At 40.9% G+C, this 20,917-nt stretch overlaps 1 protein-coding gene across 10 annotated transcripts in view; it reads right to left on the bottom strand.

Annotated features, from left to right (window-relative positions):
• The window catches only part of LOC128252301 (cubilin), a 52,917-nt gene that overhangs the window by 31,026 nt on the left and 974 nt on the right, over nt 1-20,917 (bottom strand). For 8 of the 10 annotated variants that reach the window (XR_008267299.1, XR_008267298.1, XR_008267300.1 and 5 more), the window contains exons 1-4: nt 19,881-20,254; nt 12,785-12,901; nt 7,128-7,190; nt 1,968-2,747 (exon numbers count right to left, since the gene is read on the bottom strand). Coding sequence is in view for 7 of the 10 variants with exons in the window: in XM_052979945.1 (XP_052835905.1) it covers nt 1,968-2,747; nt 7,128-7,130 (783 nt within the window). In the remaining 3 variants the exon portion in view is untranslated. Of the gene's footprint in view, nt 1-1,967; nt 2,748-7,127; nt 7,191-12,784; nt 12,902-19,880; nt 20,255-20,917 lie in introns of those variants that run through there. The other 2 variants (XM_052979927.1, XM_052979937.1) reach the window with 2 other exon arrangements.

Raw genomic sequence — 20,917 nt, 5'->3', positions numbered from 1 at the left:
CGCCCAAGATAAATGGGAGTGTGTTTTTGTGCGAACGGCAGATACTTTGACCTGTGCCCGGGGCCCTGGCGTCTTGACTTTCACTCTCCCCGCTCCGGCCATTATTGGCGGTCCGGCATGCCAAGTCAGCGATTTATTTGGGCCAAACAAAGGCCGGATAACCCAGCAAACATTCGCTGGCCCACTGATAAGCGGCGGCTGGTCTCCGCTAGTTGGGTAAATTGATAACATGGAGGTTTTGGCAGCGCAGGCGCGAGCTTTTCCGAGCCAGAGAGTGGAAAAGCAGCAAAGAGAACCCGAACTCCCGTCCATTGGATGGATGGACTGATAAGAAAGCAGACTTCTGGTGCCTGCATCTGTGGCTTCAATTGTCTTTAATCGCTGCTCAAATGTCGATGATGATGGCAAGTGTCCCGCGAGGGAGGTGGTGGGATGTGGAAATTGGGGGCGGAAAGCCGGGGGACCTCTAACGAATTGTCATTGATTTCTTTTGAAATGGCGACGCTTTTGTTTGCCTTCGCTTCTGCCACATTAGGCAGCTGAGCTGAGCTGAGCAGAGCAGTGGTTCCTCGGCGTTTGCCCCTGATTACTGCAGCTCTGCTTATCGGGCAATGATCACAAATTGAATTTGGCCCGGCGGCAGCTTGTCTTAAATAATTATGAGCGCGTTTAATTAATAAGTTTGCAGCAACAACAAAGGCCAGCCAGCATCAAAAAGGGTCTGGCATTAAGTGCTGCTATTGTTTTTTGGCCACTGGGAAGCAATTAGGACCGCCCAGCGCATTGTCTTCTAGGCTCAACCGCGCTTGACCCCAACTCAGTCATTCTTTTGCCTTTGCGCGTGTTTTGAAAAATGAGCAGCCCAAATGTAAAAAACAAAACTGTCACACAAAGAGTTTAAAAAAGAGGGAAAAACCAAAGGACCCAAAATGGGCAGGGGCTGGGTGCCGGACTGCTTCCTTCCTGTCGGCGACGCTCACTTTTGCCGGTCATTAAATTTTTTCCATTGCCTTTGGCAGTCAATACATATTTGACTGTGTACATAAATAATGAGCTCAGTTGTTGTTTGGCCAGATTTGCAAATGTTCTTCGACAGTTTCAATTATTTATTTACCAGCCCCAGCGACTACAGTGAGCACTCTGGGAGGTCTTTTTGAGCTCTTCGAATAAACCAGACACTCGAGAGTTGGCAATTAGTGCCATGGAAAATTGGTTTTCAGCAAGGAAATGGAGAAGGATAAACGTGCACAACAAAAATTTGGGAGAACTATTAAGTTCTGTAATATAAACTTTGTTAAACTAGGCATTTTAATTAAGGTATTAAGGAGTAAAATTTTAAATTCATTTTTTTAAATAGAAAACTTACTAAGATATTTGTAAGGAAAGAAGTAAGCTTCGGAAAGCCGAAGTGTATGTACCCTTGCAAATGTTCCAATTACGTATTCTTTTAAACAACAATATTACGATTTTTATGCCTTTATCGAATTTTTAAAGGTGAAGGTAAAAAGGTTAAGCTATGATAATTTTGTTGGATTGTTACTATGGCAGCTACTTAACAACGCCTTGGCTGTTTATAGATCGGCACTTCTAGTGTTGCTTAATAAAAAATATATACTTTATTGGGTCGAAAATGTCTGCTTCACTGCTTTTGAAACTTCTGGCTAAAATTATAATACCCTCTACAAGGGTACAAACATAGTTATGTACTATAATTGACTTTTAGATAATGTAGTTATTCCATTGCAGACTATTTTGGTTTAAAAATTAAAACAATATTATACAAATGAGAAAGTATTACAGCATGATATAACCTCTTGCATGCATTTTAAGCTCTTTTTGAAATTGCAATAAAACCCCCCTTGAAAAGTGAACTTTTTTTTAACTTTTTAACTGTTAACAGTAGCTAGCTTCATCAAACCTTTCAGCTGTATTTAATTAATATTATTCGATTCAGTGTTGCCACTTACCTGCATAGAATAAAGGCAGCAGATTGAAGATGATAACCAGTGGAAAAATAGAGCGTGCAAACTTTTGCATATCCATGAGGATGCTGACTGCCGGAGCCGTCGAAGTTGAAGCATCGGAGTCCCTTTTGCTGGCGCCGTGTTGAAAGAGCTTTCGTTGTTGTTTCGTAGAGTCCTGACTGGCTTTGGAAGATAGGCGTGATAGGCAAGTGCTCGTGGCGAGGCGATCCTGCTCCGCAGTCCCTGTAGAAGCGACCAAAGCAGTGGCAGAAGAAGCCAGGCATTGCTGCTGCTGCTGCTGCTGCTGGTTGACAGGAACAGCAGCATCATCGCTGGTTGCAGCACTGCCGGCCAAAGGATGTCGCATCCTGTGCTGGGTGTTACTGCTGCGGGCAGCGATCTCATCTGTGGTCCAGTACTGCCGACATTCGCTGGCTTGTACATCATCTGCTGCTGTTGCTGCTGCTGCTGCTGCTGTTGCTCGTGCTCCTGTTGCTGCTGCTCCTTTTGCTGATGATGTTGCTGCTGCCGCAAGCGTTGGCTGGCATAATGTTGCTGCTGTTGCCTCTGATTCGCTTTGTGTTTGTGTGTGGCACAGAAACGTGTTGCTTTGAAATTGCTTCCGTTTGCTAGTGCAGTTGTTCGTGTGCTGCTGCTGTTTTTGCTGTTGTTGTTGTTGTTGTTGTTGTTGTAAAAGTTGTCGTGTTGTTGTTGTTGTTGTTGAAGAAATTGTTGTTGGTGTGTTATAGAAATGTCGTATCTGTGCTGAGGCCATGTTGTGCCCTGAAATGAGATTTGAAAAGGCAACAAAGGCATGAAAATAGATGTTTAAAACCAATAAGTAAGAAGTAACCATTGAAAAGGGATAAAAGGCAATGGGACAAATGGAGTTGACCGCCATACATCCCATCGCTTTGATTATCGATTCCTCGAGCGCATTCGGGAGGATTACACGCCACATGGAACCGGACAGCATCACAAAGCATTTGGGTTCTTGTCTTTTTAATCAATTTCCACTGGCACGCCCATTCGGTTAACGCCAACGGGCAATCCTTTTGCTGTTTTTTTTACAAGCTACCAGATCCCCGACTCCCATTTAAAGGGGTTTCTTTGACTGAGGGTTCAATTCTTAATGTTTGTTTTTCAGCGCTTTCTAGAGTTTTGTGTGTTTTGTTCATTGAAAGGGACCTCAAGCCGAGAAAATGAAAATCATGTTTTACTTGTATCCCTAGTATTAGCATTTTATATTCGTTTTGTAATAATATGTATGCGAAATAAAAATTTAATTCGATTTGAGCACATTAAATATACACCGTATATTATTGAATATTTTCAAATTTATAGCATACCCCTTAGAGCTTTTGTTTTACATCTTCATGTAAAAAATGTAATTGAGTGAAAGCTCTCTAAAGCTTCTATCCTTAAAGCTCCTTGCTAAGTTACACACAGTAGAGTAGTTACTTTTACGTATACGTAATATCCGTGTAACTGTAAGCAAAAAGCTCTCGCTGTAATGGAAATGTAACCAAAAAGCTTGCATAGACATACATACAAAAGCAATGACTCTCATAACACGGAAATGATAAGAAATTGACTGAAAGTTTGCCTTTCCCCATATACTTTTCCTTGTTAATATATACTACATTAGCCGAGTTTTTCCCGAAGCGCTCATCCTCCAAATCCCCTACTAACTACGCCTCTGTGTCGCATACACATTCCTCATTTGCAAGCCATAAAAATATGTGAAATAATCATAAATAACCTACAAGTATACTAGATAAACCCTTGGCGAATGCCACGCCCATTGGGTCAGGCCAGGCATTTATCAAATTTCCGCCACTCGAAATGTTTTTGGCCGCAATAACAGACGCCGAAACAAGTTTGCCTTTCTTCAACCCCTCGCCGAATGCCACTCTTGCTGGGCCTGCTGTTGTTGTAGTGATTGCAGACGCTTATAATAAAGTAAAAATTGCAACAATGAACGCATAGACATCATGTCTATGGCAGTCTTCGGCCAGATCCAACAGCAACGCCCACACGTAACACGGAGCCATAAAGTGCTCGTAATCAACGTGAAACTGCCACGCACGCACACACATCTATTGCCGAGTGTGTGATGGCGAGTTGGTTCACAGAGAAAAAAGAGTTGTTAGTCAGCAGTTTGGTGACATTGAAATAAAATGTATAAAAAGTTTTAGTTTTACCGCCTAACACAACTTCTATTTTAAAATAATATTCCAAGGTTTTTTTTTTATCTTAAAGGTATTCCAGAAACGTATAAACTAGCAACATTTTTAAAATATTACTCCCTCAAATTAAGAGTTTGACCAAAAATAAGTTTTCTTATTAAATAATGCTTTTAAACTTAACTATTAAATGCAGACTTTTCGAAATCTTGAAAATATACAGTTTTGAGATTTTTTGAGTCTAAAAGAATTTCTTACATTTTTAGAAAAACTGCTGGTTATTTATAAGCTTTGAAAATGGGATAGTACACAACTGATTAAACGATTTTTAGATTCATTAGAATTTTTTTGTAGTTCTTTTAAAATATTTGTTTATGCAATGTTGTGTAATATATGCTTTCGAATTTATTTAAGCAACTACACAATTTGCAACACAATTAAGTATATAATTTATTTTCCTGTGTGTGTTTGCGTGCGATTTTTTTGCAAATGTCGGCCACCGGTCCTCTGCTGGCCGCTGGTCGGTGGCTTTCCCATTTGGCCAACGAAAATTGTCTGCAATGCTGCACTAATGTCATCAGGGCGTATGCGTAACTAGGTGAATGTCGAGTGCGGAGTGTTGGAGTGCCGGAGTGCCGGAGTTTTTCGGCAGCGGGTGGGGCAGTGACTGGATGGCTGAGTGGTGTTTTCTGTTACGTTTCAGCTGTAACCATTAATTCCGGGCAGCTGGCAGCAAAGGATGTGAGCTCATGTGTGTATCCTGCTGAATAATTAAGGAGGCTGGCATTCTGGCAGGCTGGCTGGCGAAACTTTGTCGAGCTGTCAACTGCTGCGAGTGCAGAAACATGGCTGCCGCATAATTGGAAATTATTCGCTGCACTCGGACTCTACTGTAAAATGCTAATTGCAGTCGAAAGTAATAGCTGCAGCCACAGTAACGATGCAAATAAATTGCAATTTGTGGCCGCTAATGTTTATTCAAATGCTCGCCCTGTTTTCGTTTTTGTTCGCACTCAAACAACTCACACAAACCCACCTGCGGCTGACCTGTTTCTGTTTTTCTCGCAATTAGTCAGTTTGTGTGGCATCGTAGGGCGATGGGACGGACGATACTTTGACCCGTATCTGTGGCCCAGCTAATTGTGCACTTGGCCAGCGGTTTAATGAGTGCTCCTCGCTCAAAAGGCAGCGAATGCGAACATAATAAAGCTGGCAAAAATTAAAAGTCAGCCAGAGCCAATTAGAAGCGACTAAAGCGCAGAACCCACTTCAAAGCGGCAAAAAGTGGAGAAAACGCAGCAAATAAAAGGGCGACCACTGGCTTTGCGTTTTTCCGATGCCCTTACAGATAGTCTAGATGTGTATCATAACCAACAATAAACCTTTTCAATTTAGTTTTATAGTTTTAGTAAAATTTAAAAGACTACTCAATGAATCAAATATTGTCATTTGTGATGAAAACTATTTTAAAGTTGAATGCTCTGTCTGTATCCTAGTAACTTGTAAATATATTTCAAAATAAAATAGGGTGGATACCAGCTTTTCAGGTTAGAACTGTTCTTTCCTTTTCATGTCATTTGTCCTAAAAGTCTTACAAACTTGCATCAGCTGCATCAGAGTTAATGCGGCAGTCCTCTAAGCGCGGCAAACACTCCAAAATAGTTATTAAACCCGTGGCAAGGGCTCTGAAAGCCCAGCAAATGGGTGGTTGAAACAAATGGCGCTCGATGCTGCACAAAAAGTTGCCATCCACAGCAGCGCATCATCATCATCATCAGTGGCAACAAAAAAGCAGCAACGGCAGCAGTCCACACTTCAACGCCGCGAGTTGGTGGCATAAATTTAGCCATCTTCTCTAGCTGTGTACTCCAGATACAGATGCATTTATGTATTCCGCAAAAGGGCATTTACATTTCTGATGCTCTGGTGTTCCGATGCTGTGTGGGGGCGAAACAATATGCATTCACTTGGTTGATTAACATTCTGTTTGAACTAGAGCTTTAAAGTTGCTTGTGTGTGGCCAACATCCACAAAGGATGTCACGCGTTTTGTGCATTTCTCTGTGAAAATGAAATGCAGGCGTGCCTTTGACTTTAGTCGCTAGCTGCGCCAAGGAACTTCATCATCGTGATCATCATCGCATCGCATCGCATCGCATCGCAGGAAGCAGGCAGCTGTGGCCGGAATGGAAATTAGCCAGGACACAGAGCCTTGTAGTCGCATGTTGCGTACATGGCAACTGGCAACCACAGTGACAAATTGCAATTTAAATTTGGCTTTCGCGGGGGCGCAGCGAGATTTAAGTGAGCCGTGTGTGTGTGTGTGTGTGTGTGTGTGTGAGTTTGTGTTTGTATGCTCATTACGAGTCACAATTATTTGTAGTTTTAATTAGAAAACTTAGCTCGTCGCCCTATGTTTCAGTCTCTATTCCTGTCATCCTCTTCTGCTTGTGCAACAACGTGCACTTCAGCACATCAAAATGCTTTCATGAATACGCAATGCGCTTGTTAATAGTTCTGGGCGTATGCGGCGTATACGTAATGCATGATTTATGCGGTCTATCTGTATGTCTTGAGAGTGTGCTTGTAGCTAGGAAAATGCATTTAAAATTAATCAGCCGGAATAATCAACTTGTTGAGTTGCTCTCTAGGACAATCATAAATCGTGTATTTGAATAATTTTGATTTAAGACATTGTATAAGCATTCAAAGATATAGTTCTTAGATTTTCAAAAATCCATTGGTTTTTATAACAAACAGGGGTAAAATATTTAAAAACACATTTTTAAATTTAAAAAAAAAGGTTAATCTCGCTTTGTATCAGATAATCTGTTTGGGGCTTGATTATATGGTTATTTGAAATCGATATACCATTGTATAAAGGTTTTTTTTTTTAACTAAATAAAATGGTTTCTCTGCTTCAATGATCCTTATTTAAATGATTATTATATTATTTTTTAAAAAATTGTTAAACTCACCATATCGTCTGCATTTAGAGCGTTAGGGTACAACACGTCCTAATCACGGAATCTTCTGAGTTTCTGCAATAGGAAGAGCGGTGGTGAATATTGTACAAGGTGACAGGCAGTCAGTTGGCAGAACTTAAGCTTAACTTTAGCCCAGTTTCTTTGCATTGGCAGGATCCCACCAAACAGCTGGCAGCGCTTAAGTAAAAGTTGCGAGAAAAACATTTGCAACTGCAGCATTAATGCGACTTCGGCTGGAAGTTGAAAACTTTCCAGCAGGCGTGGGCGTGTCAAAAAGATTGTAAAGTACATATATACCAAATAAAAAAAAGGAAGCGGCAAACTTTGCAGCAAATCAATTTCGAAGCAAACTAAATTAAACAACGACAAGCAAAAGCAGCTGCCAAATAGATAAAAACGCCAAACACACGTGCCAAAAGGGGGCGTAAGGGGTGGGGCGGGGCGGTGCGGGGCGGGACACGACAGGCGAAGCCGCAAACAAATTGTAAAAATGTAGGGGTGCGCCGAGAATGCCGAGAATCGCGCAAAACCATTGCCATTGGCAGCGCCTTGAGTCAAGTCCCCGAGCAATTTATCATCTCTATGTTTAAAATTTATTACATTTATTTTATGTTGTTTTGCCTCCTTTTTTTGTTTACTTTTAACTGTTTTCCTTGCCGTCTTTCCCCCTATTCTTTTTATTTTTCTTGTTTTTTTTTTTTGTTTTTTGCCTTTTCCGTGCGTGTCCGTGTCTCAGTTTGTGGCAGCACTTTAAGAGCCAAGTCGAGTGGATAAAGTGGCGGAGGCGGCAGAGAGTTCTGCCGCTGTCAGTTGAGTTATAGCGCTCGACTTGGCCCCACTCGGCTCTTGTAATTGAATTTATCGCTGTAGCAATATTCATCAACGTCAGGCACTATGCACTAGGCACTAGGCACTAGGAGCAGCAGGACTTTAGCCGGCATCGAAGGCCTTACAAATGCCCGGCGATCAAATTGAAGTGCCACAGATTAAGCCACGCCACGACACGCTACGCCTGCAGTTGCGCATACGCAGCGTGTGCCGCACTGGCAGAGCGAATTGAGTTATTCGGTACCAAAAACCCAATGCCAACGGTCCATAATCCACCCCCTAACCGTCGCAATCCCCGTATCTCTCATCCGCAGAGGGCAGCGGTGCCAAATTGCTTTCGATATCAATTTCCTGGCAAAAGCTTTTGTTTCCCTGGCAGCTCCGGCCGCAGCTGCAACGAAATCCGATTAGAATTGTTGCACTGCCAGTCAGCCGCTCCCGCCCCCGCACTGCCCCACCCCCTACCCCTCACTCTGCTTTTGTCTGGTGTGCGTGAAAATCAAATTGTTTACGATTGCCACTGTTGTTGCCGGGCAAACAAACAGCACAGAAGAATGAATAAAACGTCATTGTGGAACACACTGACTTTGAGATGCCTAATACAAAGAATTGGTAAATATATATGCAGATTGAAAATCCGCTTACAATTCATTCTGTAATATTTAATTTTAAAAAATCTCTAATTTGTAATATTCATGATATTAATTTTAACTTCGTCTCAGAATTAGATTGCATCCAAAACAAAAATCTCTTTACTAATATTTACTTTCAGAAAAAATAGTTTCAGTTCATTTTGTTCAAGTTAGTAAAATTGATTTTGTTTGTTCGGCAATAGTAAAAACAGCTGCATTGCTAATTTATATGTTATGTTTCAATGGTGATTTACTTAATGCCAATTTTATAGAACCTTCCGAATTGCAAATAATTTTTCGATGGTGATTTACTTAATGCCAATATTTTAAAACCTTCCATATCGCAATCAATTTTGTTTATTTAACTAACTGAAAAGAAACGAATTTTTTACTCTGTTATTTATGTATACAAATGTGCCCTCTGTTTCGCCGATTTCTGGGCGGAAAAAGCCAAACCGAAACGCAAATCCTTTGCCATGCAAAAATCAATGGAACAGCGGAAGTGGCCGAGAAAAGGACCGTGGCATTTTGCCATTCGCCCTGCTCGTGAAATTATCATGATGGAGTTGACTGCACATAAAATATGCACATGGTGCAGTGGCCAGCGGATCCGAACTCGATTTACCGCCAGTGCAATGCAATGACCCGCAGTCGCACTAATGAAACCAATGCCAGATCAGCAAATTGAATAAATTTTCAGCGGAGGTGGGACTGCAGCGTGTAAATCTCCCCAAACATTTAACAAATCGCATTTAATTTAAGTGCAACATTTGCCGCACTTCCAATGCGGAAAGCCTGTGCAATTGGCGTGCAAACTCGCTGACATGTTCGCCAACTGCTAAACTAATTGATTGACCGTCGCATCTGTTGTTACACTAGGAAAATTTATTTATCTATTAACTGAAATAAAGTTGTATTTTCTTGTATGCTTTCCTCAATCAAATCTTTACATTAAACAAATAAATTTTACCAAATATAAATCGTTTTAAATTACCTTTTAATACTGACAAAAATAGTTTTAGGTGTTTGCTTAGAAAGCAAATGACTTATCTATCTTTACGGATAGAAAAAAGTTTATGCTTGGTTTAAATAATAAAAGTTTAGTTATTAAATGCGAATATTAGCTAGTAAATGTCAGACTACGATTAAAAGCAATTATATTTTGCGAGTGTACATCTGCAGGCTGTTGAAAGTCAAATTGAAATGACCGCCATCGGTCAGTTGTAGAATGGCACCTGTTTTCCTGATTGTCAGCTTAATACAACAAATACAAAGTTTGCAACGGAACCCCTGGAGCGACGGCAATCAGCCAATCAAAATTCGAATCAAAAGCGAAATGCATATCGATTGCAGCTGTCGGTGGCACATGCAATGCGGATTGCGATGATGAATGGAGCCGTAATGAGTGTTATTAGACGGCGTCACTCGCACTGACCGTCAATTTGTGCGGGCGATTGGTCAAAAAGCCGTCGATGGCACTCGATTCTCAATTCTCGATGCCTGATCCCGCTGCCCCTCCGCGTCCTTTTCGTCCTTGGCCAGCTGACAGAGCGTGTGACAGGATATGTCCAATTGAGAGCGAAACTGAAGCCCCTGTAAGATGAGTGTGTGTGTGCGAGTGGTTGCGTCCTTGACAGTCGGCATAATCAATCCATACGCCTGACACCATGTCCTTTGTGCCGTGCATTCGTAAAAATTGAAAAAATTCACTCTGCTGTCGGGCTGACACCGCCATCCTGGGATTGGGATCCCAACCAGCTGGGAGCTGGAAGCTGGAGGAACAGGGGTAGGCCACATGGCTGGCAGACGTGATATATGCTTTTGGCCACCGTTGCCAGGGCGGATGCAACATAAATTATCAAAGTGCAAGTTGCAAATTGCTTGGCCTTCAGCCTGCGGCACGAAATGTGCACATAATTTCAAATTTATTACGAATTTACGTGCCATGCGATATGAAAGGGAATCCCGGAACACTACCAGGAAAAGACCAGCACCTTCCACAGCTCCAGCTAGTGTGACACACTGGCAATAAATATGCATATAAACTTAATTTCAAATAAACCTTAATTCCGGAAAACTTTTAGAAGCAATAGATTCAACAAAAATGTGTATTTGTCTATATAACAAACAAACTTTCATCTTTATTGTTTAAATTTACTTCATACACCAGGCTTTTGCTTTATCTCACCAAGATGAAGTTCTGTAGAGAATTTATTTACATCTGTTATATTATTTGTGGAACTAAGGCCTACGTTTTTGTTATCGATCTAAGTCCCCGATTTTCGCTCAGTGTGCTGAACTGCATGGTAGCCACATATTCAGGTATCCATGGCACGTTGGGGGCGTGTGTCACATGCAAAACAGGTGACACCCATACGCCCACAGCGTCGTTACCCGCTTAAGACAGGCCTTAACGCCTGCAGGACGGCCATTGCTTTTGTGCCGACTTCCGCTCCCTGTTTTGAGCGACCACGCCCAGTGCCGCCCCTGGTTTGTTGCTGCTTAGCCCTCCCCCAACCCTCATTTCGATTAAATGCATCATTTCCCCGCATTTCAGATGCAGCAGCAGCAGCATCCATAGCCACAGTCCCCTAAAAGGATCTGAAAGGAGCCACAGGAGTCGAGGCCACCGCATTGCCATCCTCATTCCTCTGGCTAACACGATGCCCAGCGGGCAACGCCACTCGTCCCCATTTCTAAGACACTAAGAAAAACTAAAACTAAAATCTCATAAGACATAAACAAAATGAAGAACATATCATAGCCTTTGATCAGTTCAAAATTAAAATATCTTAGGACTTATTCATTTATTTCTAGACATTTTTGAATCCGTTCCAAGCTATTACCAATAAGTTGTTTGAATTACAGAGATATGCTTTAATTTGTATATAATTTATCCAAATGTCACCTGACTTATTGCTATTGCAATTTTTATTCATATCTTAAAAAAAAAAATTTTAATTAAAAACAGTCGCTTTAAAAATTTAAAACAACAGGATAAACAAAAACCATACCATACCAACTTAGAATGAATTCATTTAATTCTGATGCTGACTAGCTTAATTTTTCGCCACAGTGTACCCACGAAAGAATGTTGTGCATTTGTGTTTGCCTTTTATGCCCCTGCTCGGCGTTGTCCTGGCTCCTGCTGTGTCCTGCGCGCTATGCTAACAATCTTGTACTTTGGAGCCCGCTTGAGTTTAACTATTGACGTTGTTGCTGCTGCCGTCGCTGCTGTCATTGCCATTTTGCCGTTGTGCCCGGTAATGTTACACGGCTTTTTATACTCTTCGGAGGCAACGACTACGACGACGACGACGACGACGACGACGACAACAATAAAGCAGGTGAAGGATTCACATAAAAGTTGTAAAACTGATTTAGCCAGGGCGCACACATACTATACGTATATAGCCGGATTGTGGACCCGGCACGGCGATATTAAAAATCAAATCAAATTGCAGCTTAACAATTTAAGGCGATAGGAGATGACGACACAAGATGGATGCAAGTTTCGTCCTGGAACGTTGAAGTCCTAAGCCATCTTCAAGCTGTGCTGATTGAGTGCAAACTGGTGAACTATTGACAGGACTAGGTGATGATCATTAAGAGCTGTTCCAACACTCGTTGTCCATTCGGAAAATCCAGGGGGAGGTGGCTATAAATCAATCTCGTTTTGGCACTTCGATCGATGCACTCGCCAATCGCCGTCAAATTACCATTTTTGGGCCAAGCAAACATGGCATCTTTCTTTTGTGCCAAGAATCTATTTGCTGCCAATTCAATAAGTTTTGGGCCCAAGCAGCAGGGCTCCCGGCTATTTGGCAAGCCTGAGCTGCATTTCATATCAGTTGATTACTGCTGCAGGGAGGATGGCAAAGGATGTCGGCACAATGAGGCCGCTGCCAAGGAGGAACTTTAATAATGGCCGGGACAGACGGACAGACGGACGAACGGACGGACGGACTGCAAATGAAATGCGAGACGCCAAATTAGTGCCAAGCAATTAGATGGCAGCCAAATTGAAAGCAAATGAAATGCCCCGGCTCTCACAAAAGCCTGCTTTAAGATCCACACCCGAGCAATTAGCCGCGACACCAGACCCCATATTCATTTTCATTTCCCTACCCATTTTCACTCCCATTTCCATTCGCGCGCATTTCGCATTTCCTTGGATTCCGTACTCACGTTTATGCTAGTTGCATCGCATGGCATTTGCTGTTCCAGTTGGGCCATGTTCTTTCCCTGCTACATTTTCAGTTAATTGCTTCAGCTTGGCGACGAAGACGAGATTCTTGCTCTGCGCTGCAATGAAAGCAATACAAATGGGAATGAGGTTAGCGAGTACATATATTTTGTATAACTAATTGCAATCTGCAATGGTAAGAAATTACATTTCAAAAGAGAGATGCTTAAAAAAGGGTACGAGTAGCTTTTAAAGCAGCACCAGCATTATACAAATTAAAGTAATAAATCCTAAAGTAGATAATAAACCTAAAGCAATTTATATTCCACCACATAAGTAGCGGTTATTATTCTTTTATCTGCCATTTTAATGACATGACTGTTTTAAATTTGCATTTATTTTAAACAGAATTCCACTTCTATAACATTTGTTTAAAAAAAATCCGGATATTAAAATGATACTTGCTTTATTTTCACAATATAAATTCTAGTTTATTTGCCAGTTTTAAAATTATTTATTTCCCAACAGCAGCTGCTGCTTACATCATCAATAATGTATTTGCAATTTTATGTGACTCCTGTGCTGCATTCCGCCATATTCCACATGCACCAATCCATAAAACATTAGCTCCGAGTTGGCCGTAACGAACCAATTATGCGACTCACGTACGGTTGTTTGTGTGTGTGCATAGATGGCCATAATTGGCCTATGACTATGCAAATTGCGACTGGCCGCAAAGTATGCCATACAAATTGTTGAGCCGCAAATGGCATTAAAATGAAACACGCATCAACGAAAGTTAATTGGAAGCCTAGATAGAGCGAAGGACATGCCGAAGGATGTGGCGAAAGGTGAAGGGCAAAGGGGAAGGCAAACAAAGCTCTCCCACAGGCTCCGTATCAATCACAACAGGGCACACAAACAGATACAGATAAAGACACAGATACAGATACAAAAACAGAGACAGTCACTGGCGTGGGGGGAAACTAAATTACAACCAATTTTTATTGCTGTGAAAACAAAAGGCGCAGCATATTATCACAAAATGGCGCTGTCAGGAGGGCGGTTCTTTTTATTTTTTTTTGGGGCGTGGCTGGGCTATATCTGCGTCTGTTCGTCGGTCTATTTGTGCCAAGCGCACGTTTTCACACAATAGGCACAATAAATGATAACACATAAATTCGCACACAAGTTTGTCTTGTTAAAGCGCGCATGTGAATGTGTGTGTGGTTCGAATCGTTAAAAGTCAATTGTAAACTTGCACGCCCAAAGGTAGACGTGCAACCTGCAACTATTCATGCACAGCAAGAAAAAAATTGACTTTAAAATTAAAACCCAATAGGTTTGTGCTAATAGCTGGTTTAAACACTTTAGAAAATGAAATTATTAAACTTAAGTAAACCGCTTTTCTTGTAAAGCATGGCAAAATATTTTGTTTAATGATATGAATTTAACGCCTCTAAAACTGGCATATGTGGTCTTAATTATTTAATTGTGCATTTGTTTATGAGCTTACATAGCTGGATCTACTTTTTTTTTACATTATATGAAATATTATATTATTATATTTCGAATACTATTTGATCTTTCATGGAAAGAGACTCTTGTAATCCTTAAAAAATCGTTTGTTTTTATTTTTCGCTTATTCGATGATTAACACGTTAAAGAAAATCCTTTGAAAGAGGCAAGAAAGTATCTTAAATGGTTTTTAATGACAAAAATCTAATGAGCAACCGTTCGCATGTATAAGCATTTCCATCTAAAACTTTAAACACCTTTTCGCGAAACGACATTTTTTAAAACTAAACATGTAAACACAAATTAAATTTTGCTTGAATTAAGCCTATAACAGGTCAGTCAACTAGGTGAGTCAAATAATATATTTAATATTATGCTGTGGGATCTTTGGTGAAGTATTTAATTAAAATTTTATGTGTTTATATTTTATTGTTTAAACTTCATGCTTTGAGATCTTTGGTGAAGTATTTCATTTAAATTTTAAGTAATGTATTTACAATACTGATTGTGTCAGCAGTTTATATGTTTGTTTGTCGAGATCCCATTTTCTTTTGTCAATTCACAAGTTTAAGAATGTAAATACAAAACACATTTTTTCTGTGTATAGGGCGACGCAGCCACTCGAGCAAAGGCACTGTGACTAAGGCAGATCGAATTATAATGCAAAAAGCAGGCTCCCCAAACTCCTTCACCTTCCCCTTAACTTCTTCCCGCCCGCAGGAGCGCGTAATGCCACCTTATCAGTGGCATTCAAATCAGAGCATAAACACACACGCACACACTCTCGCTGTGCGGCGCTGCAGCCAAAGGAAAGCAGTGAAGCGGCAGCTGGATAAAAGTTACATTGACATTGCCTACCATTCTTTGTGGCTCTGTGAGTGTGTGTTTGTGTGTGAGTGAAGGATATGGAGGATGTGGTGAGAGATAGAGAGAAAGAGAGAGAGAGAGAGAGAGAGAGCGCTTGCGCTGGTCGGCATAAGAGTCGCTAGGATAGACACGCAGAGAGCGGCGGCCTCTCTGCTGAGCCGCCCTTTTTTGTTTTTTTTTGTGTTTTTTTTTTTGGTTCGTTTCTTTGCGAAGCCGAGAAAAACGACGTTCTTGTTTTTGGCCTGGCTTGTTGTTTACGCTTTGCCGCATATGTCGCTGCCAATGTATTTAATTGTGAACTGCGCACAAAAGTAGGCAACGATAATTTCTGCTTACCCAGAGTTATGTGTGTGTGTGTGTACTAAGGGGCGTAGGTGGCGATGTGTGCGTGTGTGATTGTCTCTTATTTATTTATTTTGTTTGCTGTTCTGGGCCTTTTACAGGCAGTCGCTTAATGACGTAACAATTATCTTTGGACGCATGCTTATGGCACTCACGGGTGCGCTTACTGCAGCCCGAGGTTGCCAATTGAAATGGCCACCAGCACACACAAACCCTTAGTCTCACACAAACAAGCCCGCTCACACACACACCCACACACACACACACGGGCGCAAAGATGTCACATTATGGCTTAGAAGGCTCACATTATATATGCCTTATTGAAAACTTTTTCAATTATGAAACAGCTCCTCGGCGCTGGGCAAGTGGATTCCAGTCCATTAGCGAGCAAGCGAAAGCTTAACTCGATGAAACTCCCTAATTGACCGCTCTTACAGAAGCCCCTCCTCCCCAGCCCCCCATGGGCTAAACGGTTTGCAAATAAACTATTTTTTATTCATAAACAAGCAACAACAGCGTGGCATACTCTAAACGACCACTTAAGTGTGTTCCCCCAACAACAAGGGCAGAAACTACAGCATCAGTGGCAACAACAATGTGCCAAAGATGCAAGCCTTACACAGCAAAAAGAGCTTCCAATTTGTTACTAAGTTCTTTAGTAAATAAAATACCTGTCAAAATCATTCACATGGAAAAGTCTACAATTTGAAGCAAAAACATTTTTGGTTGATTACAATTTTGTTCTTTCATTATCACTAAATGTGATTTGGATTTGTTGGTAAATGTGCTTATTAAAATTAAATTGTATTAATGCACATGCACTCAATTAAAACATCCAATACCCATTCGTTTTTTCTTAAGCTTTTTGGTAATTTGTCAAAACTTAATATTTTTCGACCTCGAGACATAAGCTGATAAGGACTCTCTTTATACACTTATTTTTGTTGCCGATTGTATTTTCGTTTAAACGAGTTGGCTCGTACAATTACATAAATAATTTGGCTGCCATAAGAATATTTCAAAATTATACCTTCTTCGTTTCGACTTTCTTAAAAATATAAACTTATTTTTACATAACATTTTAGCAACGAATTGTTATATTTTCAAAGCATATACTCTTAATTTCTAGGAGATAATAGAGACTTACGTCAAATGGCCATGACAACCGGAAAAAATACTACAATTTCCAAAATAACGTCAAAAGTAAACGTTCATTATTTGCAATCTAATTTGAAAACATCGTTACTACTGCAACATTTTTGATTGCAACATGACATGCCTAAATCTCCATTTAAACGTTTATCAAATGCAATGCATAGAAAATCTAATTCACATGATTGATACATGCATGATTGGAGTTGAAGAACTTATTGCTCTTTGTTCCAGAAACTTTTGATTACTTGGGCAAAGCCGTGTGGATATATAAACTTGTCGGTGGTTTAGGAAACCCCTTTGCACTTAGCCAAATCCAGTTTCCCCGCATTTCCCTCGGTGTACACCACACACTGCCACACATCCGGCGACATCGCAGTCGTCGTCCAGAGCGCATGAATGGATGAATGAATCCCTGAATCGCCACTGGCAGCCAGACAAGCTAGCATGTGAGGGGCGTGGCCAGGACTTGGCCCCATTGTCGCTGCGGTGACTGCCTCAGTTCTTGCTGTTGCTTTTGTTTTTGCTGCTGTCATTACTCGACTCGACTCGACTCGACTCAACTCAACTCGCTCATCCTGCCCCGTTGTGTTTGCTGCTCTTTGTTGTGGACGCTGCTGGTGCTGTCGTTTTCATCTAAGTGCATGCGAAGAGCGCTCGAAAAGTTCCTTCTTTCATTCCACATTTCCCCGGTGTGTTTGTCCGTTTGTCCGTTTGTCTGTTTGCCTGTTTGTCCGTTTGTGTGGGCTGAGTGCATGGCTTGTTGCTGCGGGGACTTGATGTTGCTGCTGTGCCATTTGTGCTTGATTATTTTTGCATGCAACTGCCCGAGTGCCGTAGCACCTGCTCATGACTAAGATATGCCAGCGTTGTCCTTTGTCTAAATTTTTATTTTCATACGTATTTGTGTTGGCTGCGGCCATTTGCAGGCAATTTATCTGAAGTGCGGCTGCGGACGAGAGATCTTCGGGCGCTCAACCACCACCACCTTGACACATTTGGCTCATCGAAACACGTTATGGGGGATCAGATTAACCTTGAACTGTCCATGCAAAAGAACACTTAACGCCCATCGATTGACAGACATTGGAAGGTTTTTTTTTGGGGAGGGTGTAATGGGTGTGGGTGACACAGAAACAGACAACAAAACATTTGTAATTAAGAAAGTTTTCAGCTGAAAGGCACTTAAATGAAATTTTAATTTATTTCTAAAATGCTGCCATCACCAATAGTCGAGAGGGAAGCAGCAAAAAGGAGCTAAGCCAACAAAAAAAAATAGGAAACACACAAAAACAAAAGCTCAGGCAGCTGCAAAACTTTTCCAAAGTGACAGGGACAGACGGAGAATTGGGACAGAGCTGACTGACAGACAGACAGTTGTCGCTAGAGAAATTATCTGAGAGCGAAGGAGTAAGAGTTTAGGGAGCCGGAAAACCTATTAAATATTTAACCTTATCGCAGTCATTTCTACGGCATCAGCCCCGGAAGTCTCAATGCGGCCAAGAAACCATTGCGGGCAATCTACAATTGCAAACAGCAACACTAACAACAACAATGCCGCGCAGGAAAACAATTGGTAGCGTTTTAAAAAGCGTCTCCAGGACACGCCAGTCACATTATGGCGCCCCATGAAACGCTTAAGCCATCAACACAATGTTCGGTAATTAACCCGGCTAAATACGATACGACGGCCAAATTATGCCAGGCTCAGGCCAAGACTGAACGTGTGCTCCCTTAATGTCCTATTGCTAGCTATTCCCCTGTATTTAGTCTAATTCCACGTTTTTATCTTGGCTTATCTCCATTATTAAATAATAGCTACTACATTTTGCGCATATCTTTAGCTATAATCCGTGTGGAATTTTTTTGTGAAAGTTCTTAGGTTTTAACGCAAAACGTTTTCTTAATGCCGTTAAATCATTTGTTAAATTTGTTATATAAATCAAATTTATCTGACAATAATTTTGTGTATAATACCTAATCTCTCTTAACTTATTTTTTTAAAACTATATTAATTTATAATTTAATTTGTTTGATAAATTGGGGTACTTAAAATACACTATTCCTGCCTTAATCAGCAGCCTAAAATATAATTTTTTTTTATGAATAGGATTATCTGAAGAAAAAGTTTTTAAATGTTGCTATTTATTTCTAAGTCATTTGCAAAAAAAGGGGAAACATGTAAAGAACAAGACATATTATATGTTACATGTCTAAGCACAAATGCTAAACAATAATCGTCCAATTAAAAAAGGATTCGGAAAAGTTAAATATATGTTAATGTTGATCATTATCATTAATTGCATTCTATATTTTTATTATAAATACAACATTTATTTTCACTCCCGTTTATAGAATTTTCAAAGATGTCTAAGAAGCAATGGAAAATAAGAGTAGCTATTTAGATCCCTACAAATAATTTCACTTTTGATATACACTGCGGTATTAAAAAGCGACACTTACAAAATGTTTACCGTATCTAACATGTGTTAGTGTTCTTTCAGAAGTGTGTGCTTTCTATTTGTATTTTATCCCGATTAAAACGTTGCAATTTGAAGGCAGGCTTTCAGAACCACTAACAACTGTGCAGCATTCTTATCAGCCACAGGATGCAGCCCCTTCTCCCCCACACACACACACACACGTACAATTAACCCACAAAAAAACACACTAGCACAAAGAAAGAGAGCCGAAGAGAAAGTGTGTGTGCTGGTGGTGATGGACAAAAGAGAAATGAGTGCTATGTGTGTGTTGGTGAATAACCACAAAAATGAGAGACGGTAAACAACAGACTCTTGACTCCTGGCTGATGGCTGCTTGCTGTTGGCTGATGGCTCTCCGCTCAAAACTCTCCGAGAAGACGGATACGAAGACCGAAAATCGCCCATTATCCATTTTTATTTTATCATCAATTTTATTACACACAAAGTAAAGAGGCGCAGCCGAGCAGCAAGTTGATGATGTACCAGGCCATCAACATCAATGAAAAACGCCAACAGCCAACAGTAACGACAACAGGAACAACAACCACAACAACGAGGAGAAAACTCACACACACACAAAGGCAAAAAGAGATGCTGAGAGACGAGAACACAACACACGCCCTTTTGGTCGGAAAAGCCAGAACTGAACACTAAACTAAACTAAACTGAACTGAACTGAAAAGCACTCGGCCGTCGACTTAGTGGCTATGCTAATGCTAATTGTAGTCGTACTTACTTAGGGCTGCATCTGTGTGCAGGCTGCTGTCAGTGGGTCCTTGGGAAATCCCGATGCTTATGCTATATTTATGTATATATACATTTATATTTATATCCTGATCCAGTGACCGGGCGAGGAATGTTTGTTGCTGAACACTTTCGTTTGCTTTGTATTTATTTTTGTTGTATACGTTTCGGTTTGCACTTGGGCCTTTCTTGGTTTCTCTTTACTTCTCAACTTGGCATTTCACACTCGAGACACTTTCCTGGGGAAATCAAAGGATTTGGGGCCCACTTTAGCCGGGGTTATTATTATTATTCCACGGATCTCAGAACTCGGATCTCGAATCTTGGATTTTGAACTCCTCGCACGGCTGGCAGGCGGGCAACTAAACGCAAATCACCTCATCTGCTTACGGGCCATAAAATGTCTTACGAGTGCTGGCAGGGCACCTAAGCAAATTCTCCTCAATTGACCGAACAATAAACTCAATTTGCATTGAGCTCTCTGCATTGTTGTTGCTGTTGTGCGAATGGGGGTGTGGGTGTGGGTGTGGATGCTTGTGCTGTCTTGCGCTTGATTGAATCAACAGCAAACAAGTGAACAGATTTAGATTCGGACACTTTAACTAGTCGCAGCGGATTAGTGCGCTTAAGTGGGCCTGAGGAGCGCTATTTGCCTCTATTTGGCACTTATTCAATTGAGCCGTTTTGGGGACATTTTGGAAATGCGCCACCAGGAGCAAGTAATTATGTGCGAGCATTGAGCATCGAGCATCGAGCATCTCGCCCAGGAAAAATACAACCGTCCAGCTAACGACAAAGACCTTCCAGGGATGCTACATAGGTCGTCATATAAGGGGTCTATGTTTTAAGCTTTTAACCTCAAACGAATATCATTACTCATTACTGAGTTTCTCCTTATTTTCCCTATTAGCCTCTTATATTCTTCTTTTGTGTATGTTTTTCTTGCTTAACATTTTCTAACCATTTTTTGTGAACTTGATTTTATTATTATAGGAACTCTCAAAATGGAATCCTATTCATTGTTGTATA

This window comes from Drosophila gunungcola, chromosome 3R, assembly GCF_025200985.1.
Source record: "Drosophila gunungcola strain Sukarami chromosome 3R, Dgunungcola_SK_2, whole genome shotgun sequence".
In the NCBI taxonomy this organism is placed as follows: domain Eukaryota; kingdom Metazoa; phylum Arthropoda; class Insecta; order Diptera; family Drosophilidae; genus Drosophila; species Drosophila gunungcola.
Note: the sequence above shows the minus strand (reverse complement) of the source record. Positions and strands in the feature narration are given on the sequence as shown.